The 17609-nt window shown below is 35.4% G+C and overlaps 2 protein-coding genes and 1 long non-coding RNA gene across 3 annotated transcripts; all 3 read left to right on the top strand.

The window, feature by feature from the left end:
• Positions 1-7086: 7086 nt before the first annotated feature.
• Positions 7087-7336, top strand: LOC114425575. The gene is made up of 2 exons (XR_003669251.1): positions 7087-7168; positions 7269-7336. It is a non-coding gene; the product is annotated as an uncharacterized LOC114425575 (long non-coding RNA).
• A 162-nt stretch (positions 7337-7498) lies between these two features.
• LOC114368195 (mitogen-activated protein kinase kinase kinase 12-like) lies at positions 7499-8687 on the top strand. Its single transcript, XM_028325529.1, has 5 exons — positions 7499-7505; positions 7616-7683; positions 8020-8142; positions 8306-8393; positions 8470-8687. The coding sequence occupies exons 1-5, from the start codon at positions 7499-7501 to the stop codon at positions 8685-8687; spliced, it is 504 nt and encodes a 167-aa protein (XP_028181330.1).
• On the top strand, positions 8002-10170 carry LOC114367208. The gene is made up of 3 exons (XM_028324347.1): positions 8002-8142; positions 8306-8393; positions 8470-10170. Exon 3 carries the CDS (start codon positions 9604-9606, stop codon positions 10036-10038), a length of 435 nt encoding a protein of 144 aa, XP_028180148.1. The 5' UTR covers positions 8002-8142; positions 8306-8393; positions 8470-9603; the 3' UTR covers positions 10039-10170.
• The last annotated feature ends 7439 nt before the right edge of the window (positions 10171-17609 follow it).

Below are 17609 nucleotides of genomic sequence, written 5' to 3'. Positions count from 1 at the left end.
ATCAGTTTTTTTCATTTCTGTGAGGAAGGGAAGCGTGATTCACAGGTGGGTTTGAGGAGGTGGATTGTGGGGAGGGCAAAACTCACTTTGTGTTCCAATGCCATCCCTATTTGGATGTATTTTCTTATATTTAGTATTATTATTATTATTATTATTATTATTATTATAAATACAATTTTATATTTCCCTCGTAGGATCTCAAAAGCAAGCTTCCAGAGAAGGAAAATTTTGGCTTTCCAGTATCAGATGTTGGAGCTTTGTAGGTTGAATGTTTTCTATTGCATGTTTCCTCTTCTTTGGTGTTTTATATTGCTAGCTCAGTTTAGCTAAAACTTACTGTGGCATGTGACTAGGTTATAAAAAATTGTGACCTTGAAGAGCTGACAGAGCTGGTTCTAGGACCTTTGGGACTGTATATCATGGAAAATGGAGGGGCACTGATGTCGCAATGAATCAGATTAATGATAGGTGTTTTGCTGGAAAGCCTTCCTGTAAATATATATACATATTGATCTAAACACGCAAATGAATTTAAATGTAATATTCATATCAAACAACGCAAGCTAAAAAAAAGAGCACAAGCGTACCTCCAGCCATTGCAGATCAAACACGAAGTGGTGCAAGCACGAACCCGAAGGCAGCTTTGTTTTTCTAGACCCTTACTCACTCTGAATAGATTGTGTATTTTTATGAATAGAGAAGTAGGTTTGGTGATACAAAACTGAGAGCACCCCATCCTATTCATAGAGTCTGCCCATCATGGAGCTCAACCAATTTATATCAGAACGTGGGTTTGAGGATAGGGATGTGAGTTTGTTACTGAACACGGTAGAGATAAGGGTTAAATGTGGGAGGAAAATGGACCACAGTCAGAAAACAAATTCCCGAAAAAACTGCAACAGGAAAAAACAGTGGAAGGAGAACGTGGACCCATCCGAAAATTCCCTCATTCTCCCACTTGGTCCATTTAACTCAACATCAACCATAAAAAGAAACATTATATATGAGTCATTGCAATAGGTCCTCTGATTATGAGTAATATATTCCATGTACCACAATATATCTTGTCTCTCAACACTAGCTCTCAACTTAATGAATAAATGATATGTTTATTCTAGATCTAAACCGAATGATTTTGCTCGAAATAAATAAATATGTGCACAAATCCATATGAGAAAATATCTAACTGAATAAGAGTTTCATTGAAAATAAAATATGTACGTACAATAAAATTACATCATGGAACCAAGTCGCATTCCTACTACATGATCCTTAAAATTCTTTGGTGGAGTGCCATTAGTTAAAGGATCAGCAATCATCAACTCAGTGTTGACGTGTTCAATGACCACTTTCTTCTCTTTAACACGCTCTCTTATGGCTAAGTACTTGATGTCGATGTGCTTACTTCGACTTCCACTTTTGTTGTTTTTAGCCATAAACACCGCATCAGAGTTGTCACAATACAACTTTAATGGCCTGGAAATAGAGTCCACAACTCTAAGGACAGACATGAAACTCTTCAACCATACACCATGTGAGGTAGCCTCAAAACAGGAAACAAACTCAGCCTCCATAGTGGAAGTAGCAGTTAAGGTTTGCTTGGTACTTCTCCAAGATACAGCTCCACTAGCTAACATACAAATATAATCAGATGTTGATTTTCGTGAATCAATGCAACTAACAAAGTCTGAATCAGAGTAGCCAATCACTTCCAGACAATCAGTTCGTCTGTACATGAGCATGTAATCCTTTGTCCCTTGAAGATATCTCATCACTTTCTTTGCAGCTTTCTAGTGGTCAATACCTGGATTACTCTGATATCTTCCCAAAACTCCAACAGCATATGCAATGTCAGGTCTGGTGCAAATCTGAGCATAAATAAGGTTTCCAACAATTGAAGCATATGGAGTATTCTTCATGCGTTCCCACTCAAAATCATTTTTTAGGCACTGACTCAAAGCAAGTTTGTCACCCTTCACAAGGGGAGCTATACTTGGTGAACAATCTTTCATGTTAAATCTCTCTAAAACTTTGTTGATATAAGTCTCTTGAGACAAACCCAAAATGCCTCGAGATCTTTCCCTATGGATCTTAATGCCAATGACATAAGATGCCTCACCCATATCCTTCATATCAAAGTTCTTCAAGAGAAATTGTTTCACCTCATATAGCAAACCCTTATCATTAGTTGCAAGCAAAATGTCATCCACATATAACACAAGAAAGCAAATCTTACTCCCACTGATCTTTTGGTATATACATTGATCCATGATGTTCTCTTCAAAGCCAAATGAAGTGATGACATCATGAAACTTCAGATACCATTGATGGGAGGCTTGTTTCAAGTCATAGATTGATTTATTAAGCTTGCAAACTAAGTGCTCACCTTTAGTAGAGGAGAATCCTTCAGGTTGTTTCATGTAAACCTCTTCCTCTAGATGACCATTAAGGAATGTCATTTTCACATCCATTTGATGTAACTCAAAGTCAAAATGAGCTACTAATGCCATAATTACTCGGAAGGAATCTTTCTTAGATACAAGAGAAAAAGTCTCTGTGTAATCAATTCCTTCTCTTTGAGTGAACCCTTTGGCAAAAAGTCTTGCCTTATGTCTCTTAATGTTTCCTTGTGAGTCTTTCTTGGTTTTAAAAACCCATCTACATCCAATGGCTTTTACACCACTAGGAAACTGTACGAGATCCCAGACTTCATTTTATGGCATTGTGCCACAAGTTTGATTCTTTAGAACTCATGGCCTGTGAAAACATTTTAGGATCATTTGTAGCTCCAATGTTGTAGTCTGATTCTTGCAGATACACTACATAATCACTAGGAATTGCTAACCTTTTGACTTTAGTAGATCTTCTTAAAGTTACCTCATCACTTTCTTGAGGAACTTGTTGCTCAACTGGTTGTTCAACATTATCTTGATATTCCTCATCAATAACTTGATCTGTATAATTGTTTCCAATAATTTGTGGATTTTCAATCATTGGTTGTCTAACACTTGTTTGTACTTGAGGGGTGTGAATGACACTCAATCTGTCACTTGAGCTAGAGGGTTGAGCTTCATAGTGATCCTTTTCAAAAGCAATATCCTGAAATTGATCACTCCCACTAATCAAGTCATTCTCAAAAAAAATTGCATTTCTTGATTCCACAATCCTAGTGCTATGTGATGGACAATAAAATTTATACCCTTTGGACTTTTCAGCATATCCAATGAAATATCCACTAATAGTCCTTGGGTCTAGTTTCTTCTCTTATGGGTTATGAAATCTCACTTCAGATGGGCATCCCCAAATGCGTATATGCCGCAAACTCGGTTTCCAACCTTTGAATAACTCGAAAGGTGTCTTTAAGAAAGCCTTGGTTGGAACTCGGTTTAATATATACACAGTCATCTTTAATGCTTCAATCCATAAGAATTGAGGAAGTTTTCTATTACTTGTCATACTTCTTACCGTGTCTATTAAAGTTCGGTTTCTTTTTTCTGCCACACCATTCTGATCCGGAGAACCAGGCATAATGTACTGGGCAACAATCCCATGTTCCTAAAGAAACTTTGCAAACAGACCAGGTGCTTTTCCATTCTCCGTGTATCTATCATAGTACTCTCCACCTCGATCAGATCTCACGATCTTAATTTGCTTTCCACATTGTTTCTCGACTTTAGCCTTAAAATTTTAAAGGCATCCAAAGCTTCATCCTTAGTACGAAGTAAGTAGAGATACATATATCGTGAATAATCGTCTACAAAGGTGATAAAGTATTTCAAACTACTTGCATCCGTATCTGGACAACAAATATATGTATGTATGATTTCTAATAGGTTTGAGCTCCTCTTTGCACCCTTTTTAGACTTGTTAGTTTGCTTACCCTTAATGCAATCCACACAAGTCTCGAAATCAGAAAAATCCAACGTATTAAGTACTCCTTCATTTACCAATCTCTTAATTCTCTTGATAGAGATGTGTCCTAATCTACGGTGCCACAACATAAAGGATTCCTCATTCACAACACATCGTTTAACCCCAAAAGCAACATGCATAGAATTATAAGTAGCATCATTTCGCAATTCAATATAGTAAAGACCATCGAGTAATGCACCAAAACCAATAATTCTAGATTTATTAATTAAAGTAAAACCAGAATCCGAAAAATTAAAACAAAAACCCAATGGCGCAAGTCTCAATACAAAAATCAAATTCTTAGAAAAACTTGGAACACAAAAAGTTTTTTCTAAACATTAAATGAAATTGATGCTTAAAACCAAATTGCACATCCCAATGGACTCAACATGTGAGCTCATCTTGCCTCCTGAATAGATGTGCTGCTCACTTCCCGCTGGCCTCCTTAGGTTTTCCGTATCCTGCAAGGTATTAGAAACTTGGACTGTAGAACCAAAATCAATGCACCATGTGTTATGATTAATACTAACCATATTAGATTCATAACAAACAAAGGAGTACCTTTCTTGTCCATCTAGCTCTTAAACTTTAAGCAGTCTTTCTTCATGTGCCCTTTCTTCTTGCAAAAGAAACACTTGGACTCTTCCTTTATGACTGGCTGAGCAGGAATCTTGCCCTTGTTTTTTGGGTTGATCCCCTTTCTTCTTTCCATGAACGGTTAAGTTCACTCTTTCGCCCTCTTCCATAATTAACCTTTCCTCTTCTTGAACACACATGGTCATCAACTCATTAATTGACCATTTGTCTTTATGTGTGTTATAAGAGATTTTGAAGGGAGCATATTGCAAGGGCAGAGTACACAAAATATAGTGTACTAGGAAAGAATCAGACATGGTAACCTCCAAGGCTTTTAGTTGAGCCACTATATCCCTCATGCGCATGATGTGATCACGTACACCCCTTATCCCTTGGAGCTTTAAGGATGAGAACTACATTATAAGGGTGCTAGCAAAGGCCCCTTATCCGATGTAATAAAATGATCATCAATGGCCTTCAAAAGATCCTTGACTTTTTCATACTGATCGATAAAACTACAGATACTAGCAGATATATTAGTCTTTATGAACATTACGGACAGACGATTAGATCTCTCCCACTTTTCATAAAGATCGGCAACGTCTGGAGTGCTAGTTTCAGTAATGCCTGGTGGTTCGTCTTTCCTAATAGCATAGTCAATATCCATCCAGCCTAAACGAAGGAGAATTTTCTCCCTCCAAACCTTATAATTGTCCCCTTTCAATTCGGGAATATCACACTTAATATCAGAAATATTTGCCGATTGATTAACTGCAAAGTTCCAGAATACATTCTCATTATTCATAATTTGAGACTCAATAAATTATCATGTTTTACCAATGTAAAATATATATTAGTTCATGAATCTAGTGACATACAACTTGCCTATGGGCCAAAGTCCTACTCAATTAGATTCATACTTATGATAAAACTATCAAATCATGTTCCTTTTTCTCATTTCCTGTGGGTAAATTAAGAAATATAACCTAATATTTTATCCTAATTAATCATACAAACGTAACAAAATTCTTGTGGGTATATTTTATCACATTAAATATGATTAATCACAACCAATGTTTTTTAAATGTGATTTTTTTATACTTAATATATAAACCTAATTAATTAAAGATGTTGTGGCTATTCTTTAATTAATTAAATCATATTAATCACTTAACATTAATTCTTAATAAGAGTTAAATATTTACATAATATTCTAAATAATGTAAATAAATTGAATAACATTGCATAAAAATATTCAAGATAACTTCGCATGTATAGAATCATACAACAAAACTTCAAAAGTAAATAAATAATATATGCATACGATTATCCAATATTTGAAACATATAAGCTCTTGACCATTAAATTTAATGTGCATAAATTATTTAGCTTAATATTGCATGTTTAAATACCAAAATAAACATAAAATTAATCTTAATAAATAATTCAAACACACTAAAAGGCACTTAATAACTCATATTTAAATCATATTGATTAAGTAGATAAATAATAAATTAATATGCCTTTTCCTATAGGTGAAAAATGGCCTTATAAACTGTCATAACTCAATTGAAGTTTCTAAATTTTCGTCGATGCAACAAAATCTCATTTAAAACATTGACAGTCTAGCGTAGAAAAGCACCACTTTACATAATAAATTATTGAGATTTATTAGGACCTCTTATGTTAAAAGTAGAAGGAGAGGATCCAAAATCTTCTTTTCTTTTTTTATTTTAATATATAAAAGATTACTCTTTCAAACTTCCGTGATATTTCTTCCAACGGTGCCATATTATACCTTATTCTAAATTATCATTACACTGTTCATCTTTCTTCTCTACTTTTCTTTCCATATTAAACAGAACAGAACAGCGTTACTCCATATAATTCCAAAACAGAAGCAAGGCAGAGGCATTTTGGCTTTGATACCAAATGTAAATATATATACATACCGATCTAAACATGCAAATGAATTTAAATGTCATATTCAGATCAAATAGCAGAAGCTAAAAAAATGAGCACAAGCGTACCTCCAACCATTGCAGATCAAACACGAAGAGGTGCAAGCACGAAGCCGAAGGCAACTTTGTTTTTCCAGACCTTTACTCACTCTGATAATGTATTTTTCTGAATAGAGAAGTAGGCTTGGTGATACAAAATTGAGAACACTCCATCTTATTTATAGAGTCTGTCCTTCACAGAGCTCAACCAATTTGTATCAGAACTTGGGTTTGAGGATAGGGACGTGAATTTGTTATGAACGTGACAGAGATACGTTTGTGCTCGGTTGAACGTGGGAAGAAAATAAACCAGATTCAGAAAATAAATTCCCAAAAAAACTGCAATGGGAAAAAATAGTGGAAGGAGAACATGGACCCATCCGAAAATTCCATCACTTCAGAGCAAGAGCGCCGGGTTTGTGTCTCAACATTACTGCTTCTGATTTCCATTTCATACTTCTTTCTTTGCTATCCAACAAACTGGCTAACATTGTTCATGGTTTATACATCAAGCAGAGAGCAGATTTTTGGAATGAGGCAATCAAGCTTGCTGACTTGCATCATCCGAATATGGTAGCATTCTACAGTGTTGTGCTTGATGGCCCCAGAGGTTCTGTGGCGACAGTAACTGAGTATATGGTTAATGGTTCTCTAAGAAATGCCTTGCAGAAGAATGGGAGGTAGTAGTGGTCGTGTATTTGTATAAGTTTAGATTACTCCAATTTAATATATAAATGTTTCCATAATGGTAAATGTTTGAAATTTATGTGATGATATAAGGAATCTTGACAAGCGCAAGCGTCTTTTGATTGCAATGGATGTGGCCTTTGGTATGGAGTACCTGCATGGAAAAAATATAGTTCACTTTGACTTGAAAAGTGACAACTTGCTTGTGAATCTCCGGGATCCGCACCGCCCAATATGCAAGGTTGAAATATTATTCTGATGTGATCATATTAGAAATCTTGTTCTTCTGTATCATTTTACATTAAGCATGCATTACACCATGCATGAATAGTTAGTACACCAATTTCCATAGGTTCAGGCTTACACAATGATTTATAATTAGCTTCACCTCTGAAACACCATTTTTTCCCAGAATTTTTTTGTACTGGTTTTCTGGTCAGGTATTTGCTTTCATGGTCCACACAGACACAGCACTACGTTTAGCATAGATCATTTTTGTATATGGCCTGTTTGTTGAAGTTATAAACAGAAGTAATTTTAAGATTTGTTTTGTTAGAGATTTTGCATAACGGAAAAATTAAAGTTTGTTTTGTTACAATTATAAAAAGCCCTTTTTATATTGAAAGTTGGTTATTTCTTTTTCGAGATCTATTCAAAGTAACTTCTCAAAAATAATCATAATTTTTTTAGATTCTATTTTTTTTTTGTTCAAAAGTATAAAGCCCACTAAAAGTTGTTGAAGTGATTTCTTTCAAAATAAAAGTGATTTCCTCGTTAAAAAATGCAAATGGGCTCATACATTTTTTTGTATCCTGGTTATTGACCTATCTGACTTTCAATTCAGGTTGGTGACTTGGGTCTGTCCAAAGTGAAGTGCCAGACTTTAATATCTGGTGGTGTTAGAGGAACTCTACCTTGGATGGCCCCAGAACTGCTAAACGGGAGCAGTAGCCTTGTTTCAGAGAAGGTTTATTTGATGCTTTAACTTATTTGAAACATTGAATTTTTTTTTATATTATTGATAGGAATTGAACTTGGGTACAAGAGGTTTACAACATTGATTTATTTTGATGCTTCCTTCATATTCTTTTCGTTGTATGACCTACTGTTTCTCATATTTGTCTATTCAGGTTGACGTGCTTTCATTTGGTATTGTCATGTGGGAACTCCTCACGGGAGAAGAGCCATATGCTGATTTGCACTATGGGGCCATCATAGGTAATAATCCATACTGGGCCTTTTATTCACTAATCACTAGCTTTTGGTTATTGAGATGTTGGTTTTTTTCAAACAGGTGGTATTGTAAACAACACATTACGACCTCCAGTTCCAGAATCTTGTGATCCAGAATGGAGATTGCTGATGGAGAGGTGCTGGTCATCAGAACCATCAGAAAGACCTTCCTTCTCTGAGATTGCTAATGGATTACGTTCCATGGCAACCAAGATCTCTCCCAAAGGACAAAATCAACAGCAGCAACCTGCTGCACTGCAAAGTCAAGTTCAGAAATGAGCTCCAACAACTGCAGGATGATTAATCCCTGTTTTGAATCTGGTTTGTCTTTTTCATCCATTCAATGGATCAACCCTTTTGTTCAATATTATACCATAGGAAAGATTTGCAATTGTTGGTAACGCAAGGTCAATAGTTGTCGGGCCTTTTAGCACCGCTGCATATTCATGTATTACACCAAAACCAAAGTGAATATCATGTCGTTTTAGTTAAACAGAAAAGGAAAAGAAATGTTGTTCATATTTTTTTAATTCTTTTTAGTGTTTGTAAAAATGGATATTGTAAAGAGTCACTTACAGTAATGTTGTTGTTATGGTTACTGTTATTTCCATGTTTTCAAGTGATTATCGGTCCTTTCTGGTGGTGTGTTACTGTATGTATTGACCTATGACATTTCCTTTTTCTTCAACACATGCCACTAACTGGTTTGGTTTGACATGTGGCTGCCCCCAACAACTGAATTTCTTTGCTACTCTATGAATATACGTGGGAGCCACCAACAGCTGAGCATGACACAGAGTACCGTTGGGGTAGGCTTTAGCCTTCCCTAGTTCCCGTTAGGTGTGGGGCACATGAAATTAAATTCATATATTATACTATCATTTTCACATTTCTTTTCTTTTTCTAGTATTTAATTGTATTATTATTGTCTTGAGTGATGGACATGCCAATTGCCAAACATTGCCAAACTCCAGATCGGACGCTTCCAGATCAAACAATTCTTTTTCCTTTTTCAATTAATATTTTTTTGGTTGGAGATGTTCAATACAGCTGTAGCTTAATTTTCTTTGACATTTCCTCCTCTGCATCTCTTTCTCTCTCTCACTGTTTCTTATAATCATCACCAATAAATGCTATCCACATAATTAAAATCCCCTCAGCTTCAACCCTTACAACCTGTCAATTCTCTGAAAACATGGCTGCTTCTGAGGGAAGGCCATTGGTGGAGGCAGTGGAGCACAAGGAAGATTTCTATGAGCACCAAGAGCCAAGTGGATGTGGGTATGGATGCTTTCGGGGTTTCGGGTGGAGTTGGTGTAGTCGTAGAGGCAGTGAAGAAGGTAAAGGCCTGGTGGAGCAGAAGGGTGATTCGAGGCTGAGTTATAAATTGAGGAAGATAAAGGAGTTTTCAGAAGTAATTGCAGGTCCCAAGTGGAAAACATTCATCAGAAAGATAAGCGGGTATGGAAGGAAGCAGCAGCAGCAGAAGAACAGGTTTCAGTATGATGAACACAGCTATGCTCTCAACTTCAATAGTGGGGCTCAGAGCGAAGATGATGACATGCCCCCCAGTTTCTCTGCTAGATTCAGTGCTCCTTTTCCCTCCACTCGTCGCCAAACTGAACAATGATTTGTGCGTGCTTGCTTCTGAAGAGATTTCATTGCTTAAATGTGTTCACTTAGTATTTTTCATCTGTAGAATCATTAGTTATTCGTTCTGTAAAGATCATTCTTTTTATTCAAACTATTGTGCTTTTAGTCTCTTCCTTCTCTTGCTCAATTTTCCTTAACAGAAAAAGAAACAGGACATGTAGCATGATGACCCACCCATTCAATTTCAGGCCGAATGTTGACTAAAATAATTCTCTTTTTTGAAACAAAATGGAAGATTTGGATGGAGACAGGAATGATATGAGATGTAGTATACAAAGGAGGAAACGTGTTCCAATCGAAGACGTTGAAAACAAACCATTCTTTGATTTCTTTTCCTTTACACTTTGTCAGTGGCCGAAGAATCTTAAGTCGTGATTCGGTTTTGTGGTATAAAGGCTAAAGAAAATATGTCCCGTATCAACTTGGACACCTTTGAGATGCCTTTCAAATTCAATTACCCTTTTAATCGCTCAAACTGCCAAACAAAACCAACAATAAAAAAATAGATAGAGAAATATCTTCTCTACCCTTATATGACTATCATGTTTGTCTTGTTATATATATATATATATATATATATATATATATTAATTACAGAAAAGAAGTTCATCTGAATATATTTTATATTAACTAAATATTTTATCCTTAGACTGACTTTAATCCTTATATATAAAATATTTAACATATTGTAACTTACGTGAAAAACATTATCAAATAAATTTTTATTATTTTTTTATCATTCTAACACCAGTACAAAATATTTACTAATTTTATTGATGATTAATCTTTAGTGTTTAGTGGAAAACCTAATTAATCAATCATGTATAGTAGAATTTCTTCTTCTAATCAATCATTTTTTTTTCAAAGATGCAAATCTGATACGTTATTCAAAAATAATAAATTTAATTTCCCTTAGACCAACTATGTTACGATCAATTTCTACTATTTGCACACATTACATTGACATTAAATTTAATCCTACCATTTACTTACATTGCAACATGAAATTTAATCCTTTAATCTTGTAATGTTTTTTCGTTTTAATTTCTGTGTGACATAAATTTATACTTTATTTTAGTCCTTATAATTTTTCGTTTTTTGAATTGTTGTTACTTTGATAATGTTTTCTTTTTAGTCTTTGGAAGAAAAAAAAATATAATGCCCACTATAATATTGATAAACAATGAAGGTTAATCTGGAAACTTTTTTTATATACACTAATAAAAAAAAGGTTTTCTACATCGGACAATTAACATCGGTTATTGTAAGAACCGATGTTAACGAAAGCGCGGTGGCATTTTTGTAAATAAATGGAGTTACTTAACATCGATTTTAGAAAAACTGATGTTAACTATTTGATGTTAACATCGGTTATTTAAATAACCGATGTTAACATGATGTTAAGATGAATATGTTAACATCGGTTTTGGAAAAACCGATGTTAACTTCATAGAGTTAACATCGATTTTGACAAACCCAATGTTAAGGAGTTGAACTTAACATCGGTTTTTTAAGAAACCGATGTTACCTTGTTGATGTTAACATCGGTTTTCTAGAAACCGATGTTAACTATATTAAGTTAACATCGGTTATCCTTTAAAAACCGATGTTGTTATGTTTATAAGTTAAAACGTTGAAATTTCACAACCTGCACGCTCGAAAACCTTGCAGTCTCTCTTCTCTTTCTCCTCCCACCTGAAATCTGTCGAAAAATCGCTCGCTCGACACCCACATTGTTTTCAATACTGTCGGAAACCGGTCGCTCGAACCCACAGAACCCCCTATCGAAGAAAACCCTACACTGCTCTTGGAACTGTTCCTCGAAGAAAACCCCACATACACTCCTCCGCTAAGGACCAAGGGTGCTGAAACAGTCGTCGATGCTCAAAGCTCAAAGCTTTCTCCGCGAGGTACGTAGGTCAACTTTGTGTTCTTTGTGTTCTCATCTAGCTTTCACCTTTTCCTTTCAAATTCATGCCTCATTCAAAAACTACGAGACTGAAGTGACGTGTGTCCTTGGGTAGCCTATGGTGCTGTGTTACTTCAGCTAAACAACAATGTAATTGATAATTTGAGATGGGTGATGATGTAACTTTGATCAATATTTTCGGGATGTGGGACTTCTAGACTGAACTTTTGGTTTTTTGATTCCCCTGTTTCTGGTTTGTGTGTTTTGTTGTTCATGTGTTCTCTGCTGGGTTTCCCAGTTTGTGTTACTCGAACTGAACTGAGTGTTGGTTTTCCTGGTTAGACTGTTAGAGGCCTTTGTCTTGTTATAAGGTTCATACACATTACATGATCTTAAAATATTGTCTAGCAAAATAATTAAATGACATAGGGAAAATGACAAGTTTCAAATTTATTTGATTTGATGAACAAAGAGCCCAAATTTGACTCCTTAAATGTACTATGATTATAAACTTGTAGTTGCAATTGTGATCTTGTATTGTACACGTGGGTTGTTAATTTGTGTTTTGAACTTGTTAAAACATGTGTTTAGATACTTGTGTCATTAATATGTACCCTTTGCTAAACATGTGTTTAGCTAATAGCAACAACAACAAAACCTTATTCCACTAGGTTCATTATATTTGTCTTGTTTAATATGTACCCTATAATATCATGATTGGGCATATGCAGATTTGGGTTTAGTGTTGTGTAAATGTCTTAGGTTTAAAGGTAATGAATTACAAAAGGGTAGTGGTTAGACTACTTTCATCATGTTACCCCTTGTGACCCCTATTTGGGAAATTAAAACACCTAGAAAGCTTTACTTGTGTGAAAATTACATGTTTGGTGAAGTGTCATGACCAAGTTGTGCTCTTTCATTGTCTCCAAAGCCAAATATCTGTCCACTGCTAGTGATGACCACAGTGTGGTACAAGCCAGTGCTAATTTGGGAAACATGGTGACCTGTCAAGGTATCTAAGATTCTAGGTTTCAATACTTTATCAGATACCCTTCTATCCAGGAATCCGAGGCTGCCAAATCCCATTGAGCCAAAGCCATACACTAAACCAGAATTAAATATAATTAACCAGTTGATAAAAGAAAATAAAACTAATTAGCTTAACATTTTTCATATTTGACCCTGTGAAGAAAAATTTTAAATGCTAAATATTACAGTTGCTGCATGGGTTGTTCCAAGAACACAGGGCACTGGTAGTCTATTCTGAATGCAGAAACCATAAACCAGAATATAGAATTCAGAAAATTACAAAAATAAATACATAAAATTCTGGGGTAAAATATTTCCAGTTTAGGAATAATTGGCTACTCATTCTGGGGTAAAATATTTCCATTTTAGGAATAATTGGCTACTTATTTACTCGCTTCTTGTTATTGCTGCTTATTGTCTATTAATTGAAACCTAAAAGCTACATAGATACATAGATGCAGTTCAAACCTGAAAGCTACCAAGATGCATAGATGCACTTCAACAAGTTCATCTTTATATGCTTAGAAATACAGGCATTCATGAATTATAAAATTAACTATTGCTGCTTATTGTCTATTAATTGAAACCTGAAAGCTATGTAGATAGATACAGTTATTGGCAAGTTCTGTTCTTTCTTATTCAGCTGAGATTCCCATTGATTTAGTGGTTGTATTCACAAGAGGACAAGGCAAAGTTAGAAAAATACTTAATTAAGAAAAATTCTGATTGTATGTTAATTGTTTTTTATTGTTGAGATTATTAGCTCTGATTGATGTATGTTGTTTTGTCTTTGTCATGACAAGTTGTATTCTGTGTTTGTATTGCAGCAGTGTAACCCACTATTGTTCAGTACAATCCAGCATCAACACAAGACTAGCCACAAGCAGTCTCAGCTTGAAAAGCACAGGTAAGCCTTGTACCCTTCACTCTTTTCTTGCTTCTACACTGTTAGTTTGTAATGATGCCTTTTCATTTTCAAGTAGGATGCAACCAATAAAAAGTTTATATATACTATGAAAGAACTAAAAATTAACATTTTACGATAATTCATTTTCTTTCATAAAATACTCTAAATAATCTCCCAGCCTTTCTCCTTTTTTTTCGGTACTTGGTAGTTGCTAGCCCTTCTTTGTATACTAGGTTAAAATTACAAGAGCTCTGAAAAATATAGCGTGGCAAAGATCAACATAATATGAAATTTAAGTACCCTGATGCCTAAACATGAATCAACTTCATAAACTAGCACTAAACACCTCTAACACAATATGAAATTTAAGAACCCTCACCATTTCATTAATACTGCATATACTTGAGGAAAGACATTTTGGTTGAGATTAAACCAGCATTATACCACCCCAACAGATCATTATACCACCCCAACAGCACAAGGAATCAGAAAGAGGTGCGTACAAATGAAACAATAGACCCATCAAGGAGCTGAAAATCTTGATGTATGCACTTTTATGTTAGACTTCTTCCACCCACTTGATCCATTGAATAAATAAATCACTAAAGTTCTATTATATGGTACGTATTGACAGAACAACAAGAACAAAAGCCTTATCCCACTAGGTATTGACACAAAGAAGACAAAATCCGAGTCATGCTTCATGTACTGAGGTATATATGATAGAACAGGGCAGCTGATACTGGACTTGACATTACTACTAAGCTCTTCTTGGTCACAGCTTCGAGTATTGAGTCATTTATGTTGTAACAGAACTGATATCAAAGCAAGAGAAAAATTATCATACGAGCTCTGTGTTCAAGTAACAGAACCATCGGTCAGCACCTTCCCCAAGACAATGAAGTACTTGTTTCCAGCCAAACTAAACAGCTATATATATATATATATATATATATATATATATATATATTCCAGGAATTGGTATATTTAATTTTTTAGCTCATTCCACCATTGGAATACTATATGTTTATCACCAACCCCAAATACCGGATATGGAAAAAAAAAGCTGAAGCATTAATGAACCAGATATTGTCTCCCAACACCTCAGGCAGTGACATAAGTGCATAACCCATATTTATGTTAGAGCCCACCTCAGCTCAGAGATGAGACAATAATGTGAACCTAGTACTTGTAGCATTTGTCCAATCTAAGGAACATGACTTATTTAGCTCTGCCTGGATTATTTTTTTTTTGTCCTTGTGTTTAGGGTTTGAACTTAATATGTTTTAATAGGTGTGAGTTGTGTGTCTGATTTCAGGAAAAACTCTATCAGTGGATCTTGAGGCAACAAGAGGGTGGATCAAGAGTTGCAACTGTTGATATACTCAGCTACATTCAGGTTGATTTCATGCTTTGGTTATTCTCTATTTTGTATATTATTGTTTGGCGTACATTACAACAAAATTAGAGGGAGACAAAGAACGGGTGAGGAATTATAGCTGTGGAAGTTAGTGAGAAGAAGGTGCCTGTGTGTATCTTTGAGATGATTGTCAATTTTACATCTTTAAGCCACGCATAACAAAATCATCATTTTTTTACCCAAACATGTTTTTAACCGACCTGAAGGGTGTCGTGTAATCCATGTACCCGAGGTTGCTTGGTGGAATAAGGCTTTGTTGTTATTTGCCAAACCACACTCCTGAACAATAATGCTGATGGAAAAGAAAATAGAACAAGAAAATAATTTATAAAATATCATGTTAGTTTTGTTGTCTTGAGTGGAGCTTTTGACTGTTTTTTGTAGAATTGTTCTCTGGTATTGATGCTTGCTTAACTGATTAGTTGTATTTTGTTCTGTAGGCTGGTTAATGCAGGCCTTCTTTTCTAAATTGCTTTCCTTTTTGTCCTGTTAGTGTTGCAGTATTAACTTTTTATTTCATTTGCTTTCCGTACCCCCTTTTGACGTGCTTTAATCATTTATTTAAGTCATTTTCTCACCTAATCAAAAATAAAATAAATTCTCATCGATCATTTGAGTTGTAATATCTTTTAATCTCTGTTAGAATAAAATCTGACCGATCTTTCACGTCGTAACCACGTTTAAAACCAAAAACAGGCAAAATAATAATATAATAATCAAAAAATATCTTTAAATAAAATAATCAAAAAAGATTAATCGGACATTTTCCTTTGGGATTTTCTTTCTTAATCGAATTGACTAATAACCAAAGTGAAACTAAGGCTAAAATCAACTCACAAATCAAGCTTTTTGTCATCACCAAAAAACCATTTTGAGGTCCAACGCCTTGAAATGGTCTTCTTTTCTTTTATCAAACGTAGATATAACTTTGTCACCTCTTTCAAAAAACCAAGAGATCATTAAGGGTCCAATGCCCTAATGTTTTCTCTCCTTTAAAAAAGTCAAAAGATCGTTTAATGGTCCAACGCCTTAAATGGCCCTTTTGTTCAAATCAAAATATATCTTGCAAAAAAGATAAAAACAACTTAACCAACGTTTAGTTCTCGAAGAACTACATAGGTCTGATTTCCTTACCACAATCGAGGAATACGTAGGAGGAAGGGAAACACCCTTGTCGACCACAAAAATACAAAAAGCATAAAAAGACATAAAAATGTAAAAAAGGAAAATAAAAATTGAAGTCATATTTACACACTTGATTAAAAGTTGTCGTCCCTTGTGACGGACGCATGGGGTGCTAATACCTTCCCCGTGCGTAAATACAACTCCCGAAACTTCACACTTAAAGTTCGTAGACCACGTCTTTTCCGGTTTTTTCCGACGTTTTCCTCGAATAAACGTTGGTGGAGACTCCGCGCATTTTCCTTTCTTGGAAGACGCATCCATGAGCCTCGCTTTGCCCTCCCGCCGAAGGGTAGGTTGCGACAGTTGGCGACTCTACTGGGGATGCTTGTTTTTTAGAGTTAGGCCAATCAATCAGTGTGCTTTCCTTACCATGACTTCCCTTTTGTTCTTTTTCTTTGTCTTTTTCCTTATGTTCTCGTATATATAAACTCTTTTGATGTTTTTTAGTGTGTTTTATTAAATGTGTGCATGAGGTAGATATTTATTCATTTGATGCACACAAACACCAACACTATTTGCACACACGGTGAGTTGAAAAGGGGCCCTATACCTAGGTTCGTGGGAACATAAGGAGTGGAGGTGAATCTGTGGTTATGCTAGGTCTTTGACTTGCTTGATAACAGTGAACCCTCATCTAGAGTTTTTCTCTTTGATAACATATTGTTGCTAGTAGTCCCTACTGCCGCAATATGTTCTTCAAAGGGGATGATACCTCTAGAGACCATCAAGAGAGATATGACCACCTTGTAAATTATCACTAAAAGCCCTTTTAGTTTCCTTCCATGTAGGTCCCTGAAATAGGGGCACGGAGCAAACACGCTGCATGCCATTTTTAACACTGTCATGCATGTAGTCCTAAATGTCATGTACGCCTTTGCTTATATTTGTTTGTGGATATTGTCGTGCTATGTACATCCCCGTGTTGTACCTTTCGCATATGTATCATGCACGGATTCCGTCTTGATCCCCTCACTTTTTTCAAACCGATGGAGAGTCCGTATCACCTTCTTAAGTACATACGTCGGGCGCCATGCTGCCCAAATGTGTATCTAAGAAGGGGACGATTTCCCGGGCTCCCGTATTCACAAATTGCATCTG

This window comes from Glycine soja, chromosome 9, assembly GCF_004193775.1.
Source record: "Glycine soja cultivar W05 chromosome 9, ASM419377v2, whole genome shotgun sequence".
In the NCBI taxonomy this organism is placed as follows: Eukaryota; Viridiplantae; Streptophyta; class Magnoliopsida; order Fabales; family Fabaceae; genus Glycine; species Glycine soja.
The sequence above is the reverse complement of the archived record's forward strand: the minus strand, read 5'-3'. Positions and strand labels throughout refer to the sequence as shown.